This window comes from Clupea harengus, chromosome 12, assembly GCF_900700415.2.
Source record: "Clupea harengus chromosome 12, Ch_v2.0.2, whole genome shotgun sequence".
Classification (NCBI taxonomy): Eukaryota; Metazoa; Chordata; class Actinopteri; order Clupeiformes; family Clupeidae; genus Clupea; species Clupea harengus.
Window position 1 is genome coordinate 24,239,503 of NC_045163.1, and position 21,862 is coordinate 24,261,364.

Consider the following 21,862-nt stretch of genomic DNA (forward strand, 5'->3'; position numbering starts at 1 on the left):
TTCTGATATTCGGCGTGATACAGTGTCATTTGACATAGGTATTGCGCTAAGTTTAGCAGTCGCACTGTCACCCATCATTATTCTACACATGTCTTGCGCGGCCGGCAAAATCAGTGTTTCGGCAATTGTATGGGGTTTGCCAAGCTTAGCAATCCTATGAGCAACTACATACGATGCCTCCAGACACTGCTTGGAGACAGTGCTATGCTTGGGTATGGTGTTTTTTTGTTGCTGGAGGCCATCACGTTTACGTTTAAAGAAGTCCACAGGCTTCTCTTTCAACTCGGGGTGTTTGGTGTCGAGGTGCCTTTTTAATTTGCATGGCTTCATGCTGTCATTTGCTAGCACCTCGGCACACAAAACACACTGAGGACGTTGCTCAGTCGTGCCAGTGGCGGTAAAACCAAACTGCAAATAGCTCTCATCATATTTGCGAAGCTTTGGCTTCTTCGCAACTGGCGCATCGGTTGCATGACTTTTACGAATCAGAAACTTGTCCATAGCTGTTTGCTGATACAGTGTCTGTGAAGTTAATAAAGTTCTGATTTCAACGTCATGTGAGTGTGTTTGTATGTGTGGCTGTGCTAGCTAGTGTTGTGGCGAGAATGGGATCTCACTACACCTTTTCTTTCAATCAGAAGACCGGAGACTGGATGTAGAAATCTGGAGGTTTATTATTGTAATCAATAAGCTACAATAAGGAGATGGTCCATGGATTAGCTCGATCTCATTGTATGAACGTTTTGCATGCCATTTTAAGGCCTGTAACCTGTGGGATGTGTCCTATCTGGCTGTTTGCCAAAACCAATCAGAATTAACTACTCCCTCTTCTGTAACTCCCCTGAGTACCCTTGTGTGTGTGTGTGCTTATGTGTCAATGTGTGTGTCTGTGGGTGTCTGGATCTCCTGAGACCCCCTGACATCCTCTGAGACCCTGAGACCCCCTCCTAACCGGGGGTTTCTTGGAATGTGTGTCGTGACTTTATTGCTGACTTGCTAACATCAGTGAATCATGTCTAAGTTACTGCTTCCCGCCTAGTCTGCCCTTCCTAAAGTGAGACTTTCATACTGATGAGTTAATCCATGTTCATCTTAACATAAAAAATATCCCACACTAGACATTGGTTCCTAATAAAACGAACTGTACACAATATAGACAGGGACAGCACAGAATAATATTCAAGTGCTGGTGTTTTATGTGTTGCAACACGGTGGATGATCAAAAAATGTAAAGGTAGGTATTAAGGAGAAAAGGGCCAGCTGCAGTTGTAAGAAGTTAGCTAGCTAGATTGCTAGCTCTCTGGGCTACGAGCTTTTTAAAAAGACTGGAGCAAATTACTCCTTAGAATAGGCTACGAATAAACCTACGGCACAAGTGCAGTAAGGTATAACTAAAGTATTTAGGAAGGAGTAAGTCTTTAAAAAGATTGTTTATAAAGCAATGAATTTGAATTATTAAGCAAACAAGAGAAATCGCACAAAGTCTGGAGAGTGTAGTCTCAGCGAGGGTGAACGCTTACCATGCCTATGGTTACTTTTATACTCGGAAGCATAGTTGCAACATAGTTGGACATGGCATTTTGGATACCTGCCTGCTGCAAACTATTTTTCTCAGCTCACTTTTTTTTCTGTCACTTCTGTAACTTCGCTACAATAAGGTCCCACAATGCTTATCAGGACATAAACCATACCATGAAGTACAATGGCCTGTAGACCTGTAGAAACTCTAGAGGAAACTGGTGAGGCATAGATCAAGGCAAAGGGTATAAAACCACCAAGACCTCCTAGAGTCCAGCGGAACAGGGAGGTGAACAAGAACCCAATGGTAACAGTAACAGTGCCTCAGAAGTCATTTACAGAAATGGAGGAACCTGAACCATCTCAGCAGCTCTCCATCAATTAGGCCTTCATAAGAGAAGGAAAAAATCACTCGTTCATCATATCGCATTTAAAGGACTCTAAAAAAAGATTCTCTGGCCCAAAAAGACAAAGTTGGAGCTCTTTGGGTAGAAGAACAGGCATAACTAACACCATCCCTAAAGAGAAACTAATATCATCCCTAAGGTGAAGCATGGTGATGCCAGCCCCATTCTATTCTAAAAGATATTTTCTCTTATCACTTGACTCTGAATGGGGCAGTCCCTCAGACAATGAAGTTCCTTCTGCTTGCCAATATATGAATGTTTAAATAATCACCTTAATCATGCGGAGAGTCCCCTATCTGAACCATGTTGTGCTCCACAATATATATTAATATTTAACAGGAAGGAACATTCTCTCAAGTAGCACACATTAACTTCCTCAAGTCCCATCATGAATGGGAAAAGGTAAACAACAGTATGAGCAAAAGACGTAGATAAAGACGTAGATAAATAGTGCAAACACACTTCATGACGTACTTGGCATCCTCACTGGGGTCTGCCAAGGTTCACAGAATACTTGAAATGTTCCATCTGGACATCCCAAGAGGCACCTCTCAACACCAAGAGGCACCACTCAACACACACAGGCTATGAAGTTGACTAAAGCCAGACTGTATCTCAAGCTCAGTTATAGCGGTCCTCTTTCTGCACGGCTGCTGTCAGATGGCTAGAAAAGATGGGTCATTTTTAATCAGAACACATTAATTAAAGTGCTGGAAAGAACAACACAGGCCATTATTAAAGGTAGAGGATGTTATACTTTGCTTTTATATGATCTGATGTCACTTATTAACTAAAAAACAAATATTCTCTCAGCTGAGAGTATACAGTTGACAGATAGAAGCAAATTTGACGAGGGTCCACCATCTTTCACATCTGCTGTGTGGTAACATTTTGGATTCAACCATGACGAGGTTTTTGCAAGCTTTGATTCCAAATTGCACAACAGCCTTGGAAATGGAACTTTTGACATTTGAATGGCAGTGTTTTCTGTCTGAACACAAGGAGATTTGACAAAATAAAAAAGAAGTGTGCAAAATAAAAAAGGATTGTGTGTAGTGTTTTGAAGAAAGCCTGGTTTACAATTGAAATCTGGGTCTAAAGCAGATAATTGTGTGTAGTGAGTTGGCACATGAGCACAGGTTGTGGTCATTGTGTCATAAGTTCCAGTTTTTGTGTGTAAACAATTGAGAAAAACATTATAACACATAGATGAGCGAGATTGCAAACTTCCAAAGCTTATTGGCTTGAGATTGATGATGACTGATCAAACTTTTTAACGTGAGATGAAATTATTTGGATGCTAGCCTGAGACAGGACAGGATAATGACTTTGGGCATCTGGAAAAACCACCAATCTTTGTTTGGCAGGAATGACACCAATAAGGCTACAGCCTACATCAAATTCTTTCATAAAGAACATTGGCAGGGATATTTATGATGAAAACTAGCCAGTTGACAGCTTTCCTAACAGCCAAACATCAAGCCAGCGCAACACAAGACATAGCATAACAGCTAATAAGTTATTACTGACCAGTCCAACAGAAAGAAGGCCAGCTCAGACTTGTGAGAACAGGTTGGTATCCTTGCCAATGTTGCAGAGTCTGTTAACAACTTTTTGGGAGGCTTCGCCTGTCCTTGACTTGTCTGCATCTCTTATCCCGAGACCCCTCTATGAATGCCTGGCTGTCTCCACCAGCCTGCACCTGTAGGCCTGTTTTCGAAAACAAGTCTCATCCCTGGGAACAGGCCTTTCAAGACACACCTCTGCACACGGCCCATTCTTCCTGGCCTAACAAGACACTTGTCTCTGCGCACAGGCCTAATGACACTTGTAGCTGACCCTGATGGATCAGCTGACAAGATATGGCCGTAGGTGATGGACATTTAAATTGCATAGATTGATGAATCATTTTTATTTATGAGTTTGTGATTTCATTAGTTGTTGTGCAAAGTTAATGTCTATTTGCTGGTGGTTTAATGAATTTGTGCGTTAGTCTTGTGACCCTTTGTGTCATGTGACCTTACCTGGTTATATGACCTGGAAGGGCTCGAGAGACTGAAAGAACACGCACTAATTATGTTCCCAATCAAATCTACTGCTGGTTTCCAGGCGAACACGGTAATGCATTTACGTATCTGTACTATGTTTTAAATGGAATATGTATATTTGTTTGTGATGCTATGTGTAAACTTTGGGTTTGTTTGTTGTGTTGATTGTTTGTTTGTCTGTGTGTCTAGTTTTCACGGTGTTCCAGACAATAAATGAGAAGAGTTGGACATCAGTATGAAGCGTGGAGTCATGTTTATTAGTTAAAACCAGCGGGTAGTTACAACACTTGTTGTTGCAAAACTGCTTTATGTTCACCACACCACTGTATTATAACCATGATTTTCAACAACGCCTCTCTCCAAGCACTCGGTGCAATAGCTAGCGACTTAAGAAACATTGCTAAGGTGCAACCGTTTCTCGCTCAGGCTGACACCGAAAGACTGATGCACGCGTTTATCACGAGCAGGCTAGACTACTGTAACTCGCTTTTGTCTGGTCTACCAAAAAAAGCCATTAGTCAACTACAAACAATACAGAATGCAGCAGCGCGAGTCCTCACTAAAACAAGACGGAGAGCGCACATCACACCAGTATTAAAATCACTGCACTGGCTACCTGTTAGTTTTAGAATAGATTTCAAGGTTCTCCTACTAGTCTATAAATCACTCCATAGTCATGCACCTGAATATATAACAGACATGCTCTCAAGGTACACACCCAGTAGATCCCTGAGGTCCTCCGGCACTGAACTTCTAACAGTTCCAAAAGCCAGGACAAAGAGACATGGGGAAGCAGCTTTTAGTTTCTATGCCCCCAACCTTTGGAACACTCTGCCAGAATACCTAAGAATGGCCGAAATGGTTGAAACCTTTAAACATGCACTTAAGACATACCTCTTTGATCTCGCTTATCACTCACTGTAAAATGTATTTAACATTTATGGAACATTTATTTATTTACTTATTTCTGTCCCTTTTCAAGTATTTGTACCCCCCCCCCCCCCCAGCAGCTGTCTCTTAGTTTGACGATAACTGTGCTGAGCAGTCCTTTATGGTGCCAGTGCGGTTAGTACGTAATTTCCTGTTCATTTATCTCTGGCAAAATCTGTGTCTTTTTATAAGTGTTTTGTAACTTGTAAAATGTATTTATTTAACATTAATGTAACATTTATTTATTTACTTATCTGTGTCTCTTTACAAGTGTTTGTAACCCCCCCCCAGCAGCTTAGTTTGACGATGACCGTGCTGAGTAGTCCTTTACGGTGCCAGTGCGGTTAGTACGTTTATTTTATTTTATTCATTTATCTCTTGAAAATCTGTGTGTTTTTTTTTTTTTTTTACAAGTGTTTGTAAACCCCCCCCCCCCCCCCCTTTTCTTTCCTACTGTGAGGCGCATTGTGTTACTTCCTTGTATGAAATGCGCCGTACAAATAAAGTTTGATTTGCGGTAGAGCACTGGGTCTACTCATCCATGCAAGATGACAGGTGTGGCTAGCGCAGTCACCTTTACCAGAAGTGTGTCGTAACAACCTGCGTCAGTTACCGCTGCTACTTGGCCACCTGTTCGAGACTGCCCCACAGGAGGCTTTGGAAAGGAGGATGTGCGTTACCGAATCACACTCACAACACGTTGATCGGCGCCAAGCCTTTAGAGATCCACAGCCAGGCATACGCGCACCCCGCCACCCCACTTCATTTCAGCTCCCCCCCCAGGGCCAACGAATCAGCAGGCGGGCACCGCTGACGGTCGACGGCAACTTGTTTTTCAGCACTCGAGCTACACAGCCTAGATTCTTCTGAGTGTCCTGTGACAATGGTACTTGAGTTCCTACAACATCTCCTGGATGAAGGACGCTTATGTTATTTATCTTATTTACACAACGGCATGTCATTTCTGTCTCTACATGGCCGCGCGTTTACAATTGTCCTCTGCTCTCTGTATCGAGCATGGCGGAGTTCCTCCCCGATGGGCGCGTGCACACACACAGACACGTGCGCACACACAAACACACAGACACGTACGCACACACACAGACACATGCGCGCACACACATGTGAGCACACTCCCACAAGCGGACAGAGAGCGCACGTCGGAAAATATGTCGTGTCAACCACCTGAAAAGCAGACAAAAATATCTGCGTTTTTTTACGCTCCCAGGGTGGTGAAGATGGCAACACTCGCTCTCCTACGAGTAGCAGCCGGAGTACTTCACCTGCTCCGGGTCCAAGTGCAGAAAAGAGCCCAAGTGCAGCAAAGGTCCAGTCACCACCGGATGACCCAGCTTGGCTGTCAGGGGGGAAATGCTCCCCCTGGCTGTACAAGACTGATCTTGATAAGTAAGTAAGTAAGTAAGTAAATACATACGTACATACATACATACATACATACATACATACATACATACATACATACATACATACATACATACATACATGCATAAATAAATAAACAAATAGACAGATTAGATACATAGATAGATAAATGGATAGATAAAATACAGTACATAAAGAATTAATAGGGGATTATTTCAGTTTTCTTTTTGGCTTTAGGAAAGTTCTGTCGAATATGTAGACTGCATAAACAGGCAGTTGTGAGAGGAAACCAGACCCGGCCATTTATAGAGTCTCCCTGCCAGTCCTACAGAAAGGACCAACTTAACAAACCCATGGCATCTGAGCATCACAGAATAGCCTGCCAGCGGCAGTCAAATTTGACAGTAGGTACAAATGTTTTATTCTATTATGATTAGATCAATAACATGTTTGGCTCTTCAATGCTGATGATGCATGTCAAAGTCAAAGTGTTTATTGTCGCATACACCAAATTTCTTCAGCGCAGCGAAATTCTTATGACTTGGCAGCCAACATCTACGCAGTAGACGGCATACAACAGGTAACACAAATAACATATACCAAAATAACATATACCAGAAATAACATATAACATATAACAAGTAACAACAGTTTAAAATACAAGAAGGGCAGTTTCCAGGGTGGGTAATTTCAGACAACACTGTCCTTGCATCATTTGAGCCCCCAGTTGTCCTGGAGCATGAGGCTGTGGTGGGGGCATCTAGAATTCTGACCGCTGTCATCGAGAAGCCAATATTGAGGGATATTTCTCAGATTGATGAGACCACAGATGTCTGTGTGCAGACAGCTAGACATTCATGTGAGGTAGGTCTACTCAAAGTGTAACATTTAATTGACCAATACAATTTCAATATACAGATAATTGAAATGTATAAAATGTATCATATGGACATTATTAGATACTTAGACAACGAGGGGAAGGTCTTCTGCCAATTCCTGGATCTGATTTGCCTGACTGACGGGAAAGCAGATGACAGGTGTCAAACCTTGTTTTTTGGTACATGATTAAACTGTGTTAAATATTTAGTTTGTGGTTAAATTAATAAACAAATGTATTCAATAGGAGGACAAAATGGAGTTGCGTATGTTTGACACCCTTGCTCTAGCCTGTAAGGATGCATCTGAAGAGGTGCCGTACATGGCTACATTCAGAGACCATTTGGAACAGCTGCACCTGTACTTCAGAAACAGTGCAAACCGCTCTGCTTCTCTGAAAGCCGCTGCAGAAGTTCTCGGTGTGTGTGAGCTGAAAGTGAAGGTAAATAAGTTATGCCTCAAATAAATTGACATATGTGAATACTTCACTTGCATTTTTATTCATTTTTTGAAACCAGCAGTTTTTTCTGTCATTGACTAGCAAAGTAAAGCACACACGATGGCTCTCCCAACAAGAAGCAGTAAAAAACCTCCTAAGAAACATAACTGCTGTATTGGATGCCTTGGCAGAAGAAGTAAAGACCCGCAAATGTCCTACTGCTAAGGGACTGTATTCATTCCTTGCCACCTATCGCTTCATTTCCACCCTTCACCTGCAAGTAGATGTGCTCCCTCACCTGGCACGCCTCTCTAAGCTCTTCCAAAAGGATGATGTCATGTTCCTGGCCATCAAAGAGCAGGTAACTTAAATAACTCAGCTCAACTGCTATGTTTTATCTTCATGTTTATTTTGCACAAACATAGGGTACCACAATTCATCTTAGTCAATATGCTTATTTTTCCAGGTCCCTGTCACCCTGGCCTTAATAAAGGGCATACAATATTCTGGAGTAAGTTGACCCAAATTTTGGATGACCCTTCAGGACTGGGGGCATTCTGCATCTCTGCTGACCAGTACAGAGGGAGAAGAGGGGATGATGCAGGAGACAAACAGCAGTACTGGCAAAGATTTCAATCACGGGTATGATTATGTGGCTTTTGGCTGACTTTATAGATGTAACTTCAATTTAGTTGGTGCACAGTTTTATTTATACTAATAGTTTAATGACATTTTTCATGTGATCAGGTGATGGATCCATATTTGGATGGCCTCATAGCCCACGTTTCTGTGAGGTTGGAGTCGTGGCTGCATTTGGGATACTCGGCCCACAAGCAGCTACACCCCCTGACGACACCGCACGCACACACACACACACACACACGCACACACAAAACCAGGGGCGGCTTGTCCATAAGGGCGATTGGGGCGACGCACTGCCTAGGGGAAAAAAAAAAAAAAAACTCCTGATGTATAAACGCAATATCCTTGTAAGTCGCGTAAATGACGACATGTAAATTTGAATGTAATATTTTTTTTTCTGTCAGATTCTACCACTAGACCGTCTGATCTGCCTCTGTATGTCATTGTCGAATCAGGCAACAGTCATTCAGTCAGCCTAAAGTCGTGCTTCAAATGGCCCCGCCCCTTCTGGGGCAATTTGGGGCGAAATGAAAATCGCCCCAGACCTCTCCCATTGACTCCCATGTTAAATCCATTTTTTTCACAAAACAGAGCTCTCAATGCATTCTCTATGGCTTCCGGGAGGGCTCGCCCCTCCATGTCGTGTCATAAGTAATGGACGTAAAAGCCTATACGAACTTTAAGCTATGACTATTTTAAGCTATCAGCTATCATTTTTAAAGCCTAACAGTAATGTATTTGCAGGTCAAGACAAACATCCGCAATAGGCTGCAAGGAGACCATCTTGCAGCCTGCATGCGGATCTCGATAAATGGGCCAGACATTTCTGACCTCCCATATCAAGAGGCTCTGGAAATGTTCTTCCAGAAGCCCAGAAAGAAACACTGCAGTGACAAAAACTGCACACTTTGTGGATAATTGTCATAAAAATAAATGTTCCGATGTTGTTCAATGTACAGTTCAAATAATTGTTCAGTTGTTATATCGACTGCTGTCATTACAGTAAAAGAAACACCATGATTCCTTTAAGAATACCAAGGGTGCCGCGCTGCACCTATTCAAAGGGCACCCTCGCAATATTAAGCGACTAAAAAGCAGCTGATGGCTTTCGAACAACTCTTGAGACTATCTGACTGATAGCCAAAAAGTGTCCGGGTTACATAGTGTCCTTTTAGGCACAATATTAAGAGACTAAGCTGTAGTTTTAGCTACACCTGCCTTGCAGGTATCCTGTAGCAAATTTCAACAGGTTTTGCCGCTAGCATCTCGTTAGCGATTAGCAATTACTCCGTTGTGCTCTACAGTTAAAGGTACTGCAAACAATTCCCTGTTTTGTGAAAAGGTAATTGTGGGTGCCGTCAGATATGTCTAATAATCACAACACATTAAGGACTTTCTTAGAGCAACACAACAAGGGAATTGCTAATCGCTAACAAGATGCTAGCGCGAACGTGAAATTTGATTACTTTGATACTATAACAAACTAGCGAGTCAACAACTTTCCTAACACAGTCAAACATCAAGCACATGGTTGTTTTGCTTGGTTTATGGCAGGTCAAATACAGGCAAGCTGGTCTCAGGTAGAGAAGTATGGGAGATGTTCTGGGGTAAATTGCATTATTGAGGTATTTAATGCAGCGCAAGTCTGTCACTTCCAAAAAAAGTGTCCGGGTGACGTAATGCTAGCGTTGGTATAGCAACTGTCACACAAGAGTAGTTCGAAAGCCAATATTACATCACCCGGACCCCTTTTGGCACCCGGACACCTTTTGCCTTTGACAGCTCCACGTAGGCGGTGTGCTTGCTCTAACCTGCTAGGGGCCGTAGGTGCTGAAATGTGCCAGGTGCCAGCGTGAAACGGGTCTGAAGGGGCTGAAATGACACAGCCACAAAATCTTTTATGCATTGAGTTTGCCTTTGATAATGGCCGTCAATACACACAAAGTTTGGTGTCATCCGTCGTAGATGAGTGGTCTGAAAAATGAAGACTAGAAAGTTGACCATTTGTAGTTTTATTTAGACTATTAAAACATCTGTGACACGATGTCAATATGACTATTAAAACATCTTTTTATTGTCTATTTTTGCTGAGAACCACTTTCCTCATGCTTACTTCACATGTGCAAAACAGGCTCCACGTAGGCAGTGTGCTTGCTCTAACCTGCTAGGGGCCGTAGGTGCTGAAATGTGCCAGGTGCCAGCGTGAAACGGAGCTGAAGAGGCTGAAATGTGCCAGGCGCCAGCATGAAACGGGTCTGTAGGGGCTGAAATGGATGACAGATTCAACAAATCAACAAACTTTATTGCAGAACAGTGTACAAAATATACAGACAGGTGCTCAATATATCAGCCAGTCATGAAGCAATATAAATGATACAGTTGACAGATTGGTCGGTGACGTCAGCATCTTTTATGCCCTCGCTTGGTACGCATATGAGTCGCTTCTGTCGAGCCCCGTCTTATTTCGTAGTTCGTTTTCCTTGTGTTGTCCATGTTTTTCTGTTGGGGTTCTTCGGTGAGGAAACCCCTTGTGAACACGGGGAGAACATGCAAACTCCACACAGAAAGGCCCGGGAGATAGCCCACCTGAGGACCTGCCCCCCAGAGCCAACAGCGCCCCATGTGGGAATCGAACCCATGACCTTCTTGCTGTGAGGCGGCAGCGCAAGCACTTGAGCCACCGTGCCACTTTTGACCACCATATCCTCAGTATTCTTCTCAAGCACTTGTTAATAAATGCTTGCACTTTCGCTAGCATGGCCTTGGTAGTTCGCCAGGTTTCCGAGCCGTACAGCAAGACACCTTTAACATTGGTGTTGAAGGGACGACATTTTAAACATGATCTCTGTTGGTCCAGTACATTTGCTTGCTTCCATGGCGGTTGCTTATGGCAACCAGGGGAGAAATGGGCAGTGTGTGGTATCACACTTGCCAATCATAATAATAATAATAATAATACAGTTTATTTGTATAGCACCTTTCATGCAAAACAATGCAGCTCAAAGTGCTTAATACACAGACATTCCGCTCCAGAATGGACATTTTAAAAGGAGAATATGTTAAGCCAGTATTTCAATTTAGCATGTTTCTCTAATCTCTGATGACATATCATGTTGATTTTATGATTTAGTAGAGTACATTTACTACATATTGGTCCTTAAAAGGAGCATTTTGGAGTTTTGGTCAAAAACTAGTGAGCCAATGTTGTAGCGAAACAACCTCTTTAAATCTTAAAGTTGATACTTCAATGAGAGTCAGAAGACCGAATGCGATGAACTGAAGTGTCCTTACCTGCTCTTTGACAATTCCGCATCATCTGTTTACCAAAATGTGTCACTCATCAGTTTTTATGTTTTTTTTTCTTTCTCAGGCTGTGGATGACTCTGGGGTGCCAGGCATGGACCGAGTTGACAGCATGGCAGAGTATCTGGTGGAGCTGAGGCACCAGCTCTCTCTGGCCCGCACCAACCAGCAGGTCAGGAATATTTATTGTCTTACTACTTTCCCTCTGTGCCCTGTCATACATATTCACACTCATGTTTTTGTCTTTTCTCACGGGCTGCTGTAGACGTGAGCCACACCACCCACCCTGGTACAGTGGCACAACAAGAGGGTGTAGAGGCAGGGCAACGTGGTGGTGCAAGGACTGGACCTGCTCAGCCACTTGTCTGTGGCGACTGACCCTCTCCTCCATGCTAATGTGTGCCCACCATCTGCACCCCCCCCCAACCAGGCCCAGTTCACCAGTACCCCCAGGCTGGCAGCACCGTGGGCCAGGCACAGGTGAAGAGGAAGGTATCGTCCGCCGTCGCACCGGCGGCTGTGAACTCGTGCCCCCAGCGAGAACTCTTCCCTGCTCCACCCTCGGGCCCTCAGCTGTTCATGCTGGGTCCAGTGACCTCACAGGGGCCTGTGCTGGGTGCTGCTTCACAGGCTCTGGGTGCCAGCCTCTCCTCTGCCGCTCCTGCTCCAGTCCGAAAACGGACCTGCGGTGTTCTGCGCAACACGTGCAAGAAATGCGAGCAGTTCAGGACAGCGGAGACTGGACACAGCCAGTACAAGGACATTATATACTGCCCCTCTGTAGAGGCTGTCCCCAAGGAGCAGTGGTTGGAGGATAAAAAAAAATGCATGAAAAATAAATGAATAAATTGTCCCCCCCCCCAGAGGCATGGACACTGGCTTAGTGCCCCTCAACCCCTTTCCCTCCCAGTTTCACACTTTCTGTATATAGTTCTGTATATGTTTTCTGATATATATTATTATATTGTATATATATATTATGCTATAGTTGTTGTTGTTGAATTTGTTATTGCAAATAAAAGTTTGTTTACAACAAAGATTTATACATTGTTCTTTTGTGAATAGAAGGACGTATTAATTGGAACACAAATATTTTGTGAAACAATTAGCGTACCTCACACATAACTGTACATGAACTTGCATTGAAATATTCAATGTAGATTTATAAATATCTCACTAATATAAGGTAAATTAAAAGTAATATGCAAACAAATTGTGATTTCCAGTAAAAATTGAACTTTGCAGTAAATAATGCACAGCTAAATTTCTGCTAACGGTGGGACTCGAACCGGGTATTTTGGGGTCAACTCTTCTCTCATAAATGCATATATGTATTGAAATATTCAATGTAGAATTATCCATATCTCACTAATATAAGGTTAATAAAAGGTAATATGCAAACAAATTGTGATTTCCAATAATGAAAATGAGCTTTGCATGAAATAATGCAAACCTCAATTTCTGCCAACGGTGGGACTCGAACCTGAAACCTCTGCTCTCATAGTAATGCATACAAAATCAGAAGTTAAATGTTTTAAAAATAATTTATGATGTACATCAACATTAAAAAACTTTACTCATGGAGGATTAGGCCATACAAAATCCCTTCCTTCTTTTTTCTCTCCTTTTCCCTTTTTTCTCTCTTTTTTCCTCTCTTTTCTTCTTCCCCCTTTTTTCCTTTCTTCCCCCCTCATGGTGTGCGAGTGTGCCCCAGCTTCTTGCCTACTCTAAATAAACTTGCACAGCAGATTTCTATGTTTACCAACCCATTTTCTTTTTTGTTAATAACGAAATACTCTTAGAATGCTGCCGTCAAATTATATTTGACTGCATGCTCTGGAATAAGGCACAATAATAGCGCCATGTTGTGTGCGTTTTACTGTTTATTGCGAAATTAACAAATGCTATTGCCCCGAGCTGCCGCTGAGACATAAAAAAAAAAAAGAAGAAACGTTGAGCATGCCTAGTCTTGACTCAGGATTCGAGTGGTCGATGTTTCTGCAGGGCGAGACAGGATGCATAGATTTGTGTGGGCGGGCGGGACTAGGCTATACAGTAGCCTATATAAAACTCGTGGGAACTAAGGTTGAGAGGAGAGAGTGGAAGCAACTGAATAGGCTAAGTCGTAAAGCGGTGTAACCTTGGTGCACAAGATGCAGTCGGCTCTTTCTACCGATGCCCTTTCTTCAGGCTCGGTGACCAACTTGAGACAAGAAGAGATTGTCATAGCTCTGTTAAGCCACTGTCGGTCCATGAAGCGACAAGAGACGCGGTTTCGTTTAGCAACGGGTTTCATGTTACTCGTGGGCTTCGTCGTAATTTGTTTTCTCCCTCATCTCAAACGAATGAGTACAAGTGATGAGGTAATGCGATGCTATTTTTTTGTTATGAGCAGGTGTATGCATGCGTTTTGTGGGAACTCGGGAATAGCCTCCAATAGCCTCTATGGATGTACACAGCCTTTTGCACATAATGACAAATGAGTAAATAGCATGAGAGCCTGCTTGACGATCTGTTTGTTCAGTTCCTAAATGCATTTGTTTTTCAGGCTGGCATGGGTGCACAGGGGGGTAAGTGTTTTGTTGTTGTTGTTGTTTATGTTGTGCCTATATTCGCCTAAGCCTACTGATAGGAGAAGTACATTCCAAATGTTAAATGCACGTATTTCAGCTTTATTAATGTCATGTTTTTTTTGTTATTATTATTAAGTATCTCTTGCTCAAGCACAACATGATCCCCGACCAAAGCAAGAGCCTGGCTTTCGCCTGATTCGTAAGTCTCATTTTGAACGCAAAGCAGAATGTGTTTTACTTCTTACTGGGGGTTCGGAGGATTAAGGAGAGTAGGATAAGTGGATAGGTATTATCCACAAGTTGGACGGTCGGACTTGCGTTTGAACACCCAGTTAAATATATATTTATAAGTACAAGTGTTTGTGTGTAGAGACAATGGGTGCATGTTTTATTTGGCATTATGTAATAAATCATGCAACTTAACAAAATATCAAACATTCATGTCATTCTCTGCGCTGCCCTTAGCTATTAGACCCCATCCGAATAATACTACACCCATGCAGTGGAGGAACCCCACCAATCGCCAGACCGTCAAGTCCCTGCGCATTCCGACGGATGGCTTATACTTCGTGTCTCTGAGAATGTCCTATCGCATACCAGACCAGTTTTGTGAGCAAGAAGGCGCTTTTGAGTACCTGAGCACTGTTGTCATGAAGTCCAAGAAGACCTACCCAAAGGATCAGAAGGTGGTCAGCTCCTTGGACACCATGACCTGCACCTACCCAAACCACAAGTCCGTTTACACCGGCCGCTTTATCCCGTTAACGGCGAACGACGAGTTGAAGGTCATGGTGTACACAAAATATGAACTTATTGACTGGTATAGGGATGGGGTGTCTTTTGACGTTTTTCTTTTCTAATGTGTGGGCCAGAGGATGATAACTAAAATAACCTTATCAGGAAGTTGTGGTGGTGTGACATCATTCGGTGTCAATCGATGTATGTCGTTAAGTGGCTCTGAACATGTTAGTGGTAACATGGTCACACACGTATACACCCCAAGGGGATTTAAACTTTTTTAGAAATGTTCCCCTATAAAGAACAAATCTGAATGAACCTGACACGTTTTATGTTAAAACTATCCCCTACATGGAAATTCATGGCTCTATTGAATCGTTTTCTAAACACAGATTGACCAGTATGGATTGGTTTTGAGATCTTGTGGTTTGTTAGGTCATTCCAAAGTGATAACGTTATTTTATCTATCTATTTGACTATGTGGTCCCTGGGCCAACTCATTGTTGAGTACTAATAAAGAATGAAAGAGAGAATGAAATTCCTTCAAGTTGTGATTTCTAAAGTTGAATATTGTGATTAGGAGCAGCATTACTTAAAGATTGGGGCTGTGGGCTCAGGAACAGCTTCTTCCCTGCGGCTGTCACCCTGCTGAACTCTGCATCACGGTGATAGCCCCCCTGGCTACCCCCTCACATTCCTTCCTACAGTGACTGTATTCCCCCCTCTACCCTGGCCTGACTGCCACACACCTCCCTCCAGCCACTGAACATTTGCACTAAAATTGTTCATTTGTTTATATCTATTTATTTAAAATTGTTGTCCATATCCATATTCACCGTATTTATATCTTATCATGTCTCCTACCTCAGTTATAACTTCTACTGCACTTTCACCTGTACTTCACCTGCACTTTACATATATCTATATCATATCTGCACTAATCACCATTATTGCTGCTTACTGTTCACTTATATCTTATACCATACTGTATATATTCTATGTATCTATTTTTATATTACCACTTTGCATATATACTCTGCAGTCTTCTGATTTTGCACTTCTGGTTAGATGCTAACTGCATTTCGTTGCCTCAGTACTTGTACTCGATGACAATGACAATAAAGCGATGACAATAAAGTTGAATCTAATCTAATCTAATGACAGGTGAAATGGTAAATATCTTACCAAATATATAACAGTTCTAACTGAAGTCACGGTCTCGTGATATACATTCTGTTATTTCCCACCTCTTTAAGGTTGTGCTCATTTGGCTGTGGCATACTCTGTACAGATACAGTTTTATGTGCTGAAATTGTCATTTGAGTTTGTCCAACATATGCTTGTCCGCAGGGGCATGTAAGCATATAGATTACTGATGTTATATTGCAATTTATCAATTGTTTGTTGGGAAACTTACCATTGTGTGGATGGGTGAAAAACTTCAGCAGACATTAGGAGTATTGTTTCCATGGCTGCATTTTCCACATCTGAAATGTCCTTTTAAGTGAAACCAAGCATGATTAGGGCAGGCGGGTTGAGAAGAATGCAGTTGTGTTGGTCCAGTGTGGTCTCTCACTAATGGCTCTGCTTTTGCCATTGTTTGTTGATTATTCTTGATACTAGCACGTACGTTCTTCACTTGCATGACAGGAAATAACTTTCCATGTACATGTGTGTTCCAAACCATAAAACAAAGCAGCGTTTGCTTACCCTTTTCTCTTTTGACCGTGGAAAAAGAAAGAAAGAAAAGCCGCAAATTAGGGGATCCGACTAGTGCCAATGGTGCGGGACACACCACAAAGACTAGGGCTGCAGACGCTCGCCAACGGGCAGACCTTGGCCGACGGCCTACCTTGGTGCACCAGGGGCTTTAGTCATAAGAACTGTCCCTTAGGTATGTTTTGTTTCAAGTGGTTTGGATGGTTGCTGTTGTAGTGGAGGAGAGCGCTCTCCATAGGCTTCCTGTAGATCGAGGCATGATTTCTAGAGATGGTAAGGTCCAGGAAGTTGATAGTGTTGAGGTTCTACTCCGTTGTGACACAGCTTCCTGAATTTACATTTGACTGCAACATTTGAGTTCTTCTATTGTTCCATTCCAAAATATCAAGACATCATCTAAAAACCTTTTCCACAATTTTAGCTTTGTTCTGAATGGATCCATGTCTGTGTTATTGATTACCACTTCCTCCCAGAGATGCACATCCTGGATCAGCCACCGTGCCCATCAGAGATGGATTGTTTGCCCGAGACAGAAGGTCCTAGAGGGGGATTTGATGTGCTTTGGGGTTACCGTACAGTATTGGAGTCCTGGTGTACTGCTTTATAAGGAAGTTAACCTTTGTTAGTGAAATCCAGTTGCATTCCATGGCATGCTTGAGAAGGCTGTCAATTTCATTTTTTATTTCATTCACTTGGCTGATGGTGGGACTCTGCGTCTTCCATGTGAATAAGCCTCTTGGCTCGATAATAGTTTGCCTCCATAATCCCAATACGCCCTTCCTTATCTGCAGCTCCCATTATGATTTCTGGATTGTTCCTTAATTCTGTCAAAGCCTGACGATCAGCCATGCTGAGATTGTTGCTGATATTTTTTCTCAATCATTTCATCCTTGTCACGGTATATTCATTTACCAATGGGGGTGATGATTGGACTTTGGTTCGTACAAAAGATGAAGGTCTGGTTGAGGGGGTTGTTTCGAAGTACCAATAGGAGGCATCATGGTGTAGTCTGTATTTCTATTAAGGCGGCGGAAAGAAAAGCTTCAGGTGCAACTGCCTCCTAAATTTGTATGTCCACTTTGTGTACATTGACTTGGTTCGTTGTGGAGAAAGGCAAACCTTAAGTTGGGAGGGAGGTATGCGCTGGACTGAGAGTAACTTTGGAGAAATGTATGACTTATGAATATGAATTATGGTATCTCTAGGATAGTCTGAGGGGCTTTCTTCCCCCTTAAACCCCTTGTTGTCTTCCTGGTCCTTTGTGGCATCCTGGTCTATCTGGATTTCATAACACATTCATAAGCACTGAACAACTGTTTAAAAAGCAACACATGTGTATTTAAAAAGAGCGTATATGCAGCATGATAGATATTTAGATAAATCAAATAGCCTACCTAGCACTGTATGACTAATTGCTTAAAGGAAAGCTAATGTTTCAGCTTGGGCGCTACTTTTAGATCTTGGGTCCAAACTGTTACTAAGGGCAACTAACTGGCACGCACAAAACGGCTACACAATGTAACCCTAAGGTAAGCATCTGCGTCAGAGTCAACTGCTTGTTCTTGCGACTGACAGGCTCATAATGTTATTATAAGTGTCTGACAACATGGAAAGGACCCCTACAGAGGATCCCTAAATGTACCTGTGTCTGTTTACCTCAATAACTGTAAATAAAAACTGTAAAAAATGTAACTGAAACTTAAACTACATAAACTGTGATTTGTCCATATGTCCATATGGTGTTTTATATGATACACGACATATCATGAGCGAACTAAGCAGTCAACGCCATGACTGAGTATTTCCACCTTAGAACGGCAGGGTACCAATGACAATCTAAACAACACGGAATCAGACAGCCTGGGTTTCATACATCACATACCTGAGGAACTAATCCCGTCAATTTGATGGGGATTTACATATGCTGCTGTCCTTCTCCTTATTGTCTCTTGTTGTACGGGATGCGGATGCTATGTAGTTCTGTCAGCTTATGTGAGGGAATGTCGCCACCTGCTGGTGTATATCCTAACTGCATCGCATACTTGTGGATTCTTTTTAGATCAGCTTCGGGACAAATTGGACATACATCCGCAAATTAATACGAGGGAACAAAAATCTGCTCTTCTGATGCTCATACGCCATCTCTTTTTCTTACGTAGTTAGATAAGATGGTATAGAAATACATTTGAGTCTTTCGTAGTGTGTGTGGTCCTACACATCACCTGTGTGCATGTATATTGTTTCATCATTAAATAAAATTAATGCATTACATGTTTGAAACTGAAATAAGTGCAATTTTATTGCCAAAATGCTCAAGACACCTCGTAAGACCGACTTAACCTCTCATCATCATCAACCATAGTCTTGCTTTCTTCTTAATGTCTTCAGACTCAGTGCTGCCAATTTGATTACTTTGCACCCTGGTCCTGGAACAGTCTTCAGTCAAAACCCACTTGACCACTTTGTAATTTTAAATGAGTTCAAAGTTTTATTCGGTCTCATGCAAGTTTGTCCGCTCCTGTTTCGGATCCAGCTTATGAGCTTTTTAATTGTAACTACTGAAGTCACAAATGTTACATAAACAAACTCATAGGAATGATCCACAAATATGCGTTTTGGAAAATCCCTCCCCATTTCTGTGGAAATGACACACACACACACACACACACACACACACACACACACACACACACACACACACACACACAAACACGCTCACATTACCCACAAATTCACAGGAAGCGATGTGCAAAACCCCGGTTCACATATGCAGATTTTTGTTTGGTGATGGTGAAATATTTGTGGATCATGATACACATTTGCGGATCGTCTTCTGTGGGTTGCTAATAATGAAGTCCAATACAAACTTCCATAGTTCTCCAGTTCCATATGGTTTGTATGCATGTATGTCAAACACCATACATTTGATCACATTTGATCGCTTCCTGTGAATTTGTGGGTAATGTGAGTGTGTTTGTGTGTGTGTGTGTGTGTCATTTCCACAAAAATGCAGAGGGATTATCCAAAACGCATATTTGTGGATCACTCCCTATGAGTTTGTTTATGTCACATTTATGTTATATGTTGCTTACAATTAAAAAGCTCATAAGCTGGAACAGCTTTGAACTCATTTAAAATTACAAAGTGGTCAAGTGGGTTTTGACTGAAGACTGTTCCAGGACCAGGGTGCAAAGTATTCAAATGATGAAGGATATTATTGTATGAGACTGAGACAAGATGAGACTGATAAAGACATAAACATGTCTCCTTTCATTGCTGTAGAAGTGACACACACTCACACCCATACTTGCTGAAAGGTGATCCACTGGAACGTCCCATATCAACAACTCCATCTGAAATCAATCAATGCTTACACCACACAACCCCATGTCAAGAAGGGGAATTATCAAATCCTGATGACAATCCTGGTAACCTTTAAACATAAAAAGCAAGGAAAGGCAATTTCATGCACATTGTTTATGTTGTGCCTATATTCGCCTAACCGTGCAAACCCATGACAGCGACGCGATACGCTTCCATCACTTTGAGTGGGCGTGTTGTAGCGTGTGGAAATAGCATTTTCAAACTGTCAGAGACGACACCAAACATTCTGATTGGCCGCTGCGGAAAAAATCGCTCCTCATTTGCATAGGATTCAACATTTTCCAACTTTTTTCGGTCGCGTCGCCCAAAAAGGTGGTCTACGTCACAATGGATTGGCTCCCGTTCAAATGCATGGGATTAGAATATCGCGTCGCTCGTAACGGTGTCATGGGTTTCCACCGTTACACTACAGAAAAACAGACCAACATAGAAGATCAAAACACCATAACATTCCTGATTCCATAAACATGTCTCCTTTCATTGCTGTGTGGATGAGCCATCAAACTCACTGTCATCACCAGATTCGTTAAGGAAAAGGGCAGTGTATGTGAACATTTTCTTGACGTCAGTGAGTATGCGAATTCCCTGATTAAACCGCCAAGGCCCAAACTTGATTCAAGTTAGCTTGTTCGGAGTAAGAGACTTGTGGAAGACGACTTAATATGTTTATTCCGACACTAGCCACAGTTACCTCGGCACGGCACCGTCGCATGCCACGAGGCATGTCTTCTTCTGTGAGGAAAGTCTTTTGTTACGAGGAAAGTCCTCTTCATTACAGAAATGTACATTACATATATAGTTTATATAACAATAAATAAAGTTAGTGGAGGGGGTGGGTGTGTCTGGAGGTCAAAGGGGAGGTCTAGCTTGTCAGGGGATATAGCCTGGTATGGCCATATAAATGCTAATATGTTTGGCTTCAACCATTTTGTCGTGGCTGTAGACAAACGGCAACAATCTGAGACTACATCAGCTTACATAGAGATGCAAAAGCTATTACATCAACTACAAATCCCACAATTCAACAAATTGATCAGACTTATGAAGGAGGAAGGTGCATGGCTTGACAGCACGGTGGAGTGGGGGCTTTAATGAAATCCCACTGCCCCAATGTACATCCACTGTTTAACTCACTCAGTAACATTTGGTTTTTAGCACAAGGCACAAATACCATTCAAGCAACCAAACTGCTTTTGTAACCAAACTGTCTCGATGCCTTTCACAATTTTCCCCTCATGCTCTTGTAAGAGATCAGCATTATTGTGTGACTTGTAGTATTGTACATGACCCGATGATTTGCCGACACGGAGCACCTGATCACATCATTTTCATCTTCCTGCAAGCCCGCCGCATTTCACACCAGCGAGTTAGCGCAGCTGATCAAGATGTATCCATTCTTTAATGAGCAGAAGTTAAGGAGCTCCACGAGAAGTTGTTTCAGAAGCCACCAGGGAGAGGTGGCACAGCCTCTAATTGAGGGTGACCTACAGGGTACATGCTCCGAGGTGTACAAGGTGTTCCAGCTTACACTTATACCATACGTGACGATACCAGCCACCAGCCACCAGCACATCAGCAGAGCGCTACTTTTCCTGTCTAAAAAGGATCAAACTCATCCAAGGAACACGTGTGGACAGGACGGACTTGCAGACCAAAATATCCATTGACTCTTGTTTACACACAGAAAATAAGCACCAAGGACAGTTACGCACAGAAAAACTGCACCAAGGACAGTTACGCACATAAAAACAGCACCCTGGACAGTTACGCACATAAAAACAGCACCCTGGACAGTTACGCACATAAACACTGCACCAAGGACAGTTACGCACATAAACACTGCACCAAGGACAGTTACGCACATAAAAACAGCACCCTGGACAGTTACGCACATAAACACTG

At 42.5% G+C, this 21,862-nt stretch overlaps 1 protein-coding gene across 1 annotated transcript; it reads left to right on the top strand.

Moving 5' to 3' along the window:
* Positions 1 to 13,181: 13,181 nt before the first annotated feature.
* On the top strand, positions 13,182 to 15,463 carry LOC116222848. The gene is made up of 4 exons (XM_031577831.2): positions 13,182 to 13,909; positions 14,095 to 14,116; positions 14,256 to 14,318; positions 14,585 to 15,463. The coding sequence occupies exons 1-4, from the start codon at positions 13,700 to 13,702 to the stop codon at positions 14,977 to 14,979; spliced, it is 690 nt and encodes a 229-aa protein (XP_031433691.1). The 5' UTR covers positions 13,182 to 13,699; the 3' UTR covers positions 14,980 to 15,463.
* Positions 15,464 to 21,862: the final 6,399 nt, after the last annotated feature.

Bases quoted from the DNA above. Each gene is read 5' to 3' on its own strand.
- LOC116222848 (XM_031577831.2), top strand. From the start codon at position 13,700: ATGCAGTCGGCTCTTTCTACCGATGCCCTTTCTTCAGGCTCGGTGACC. The intron at 13,910-14,094 runs GTAATGCGATGC...TTTGTTTTTCAG, and splicing joins GAATGAGTACAAGTGATGAG to GCTGGCATGGGTGCACAGGG. The intron at 14,319-14,584 runs GTAAGTCTCATT...CGCTGCCCTTAG, and splicing joins GCCTGGCTTTCGCCTGATTC to CTATTAGACCCCATCCGAAT.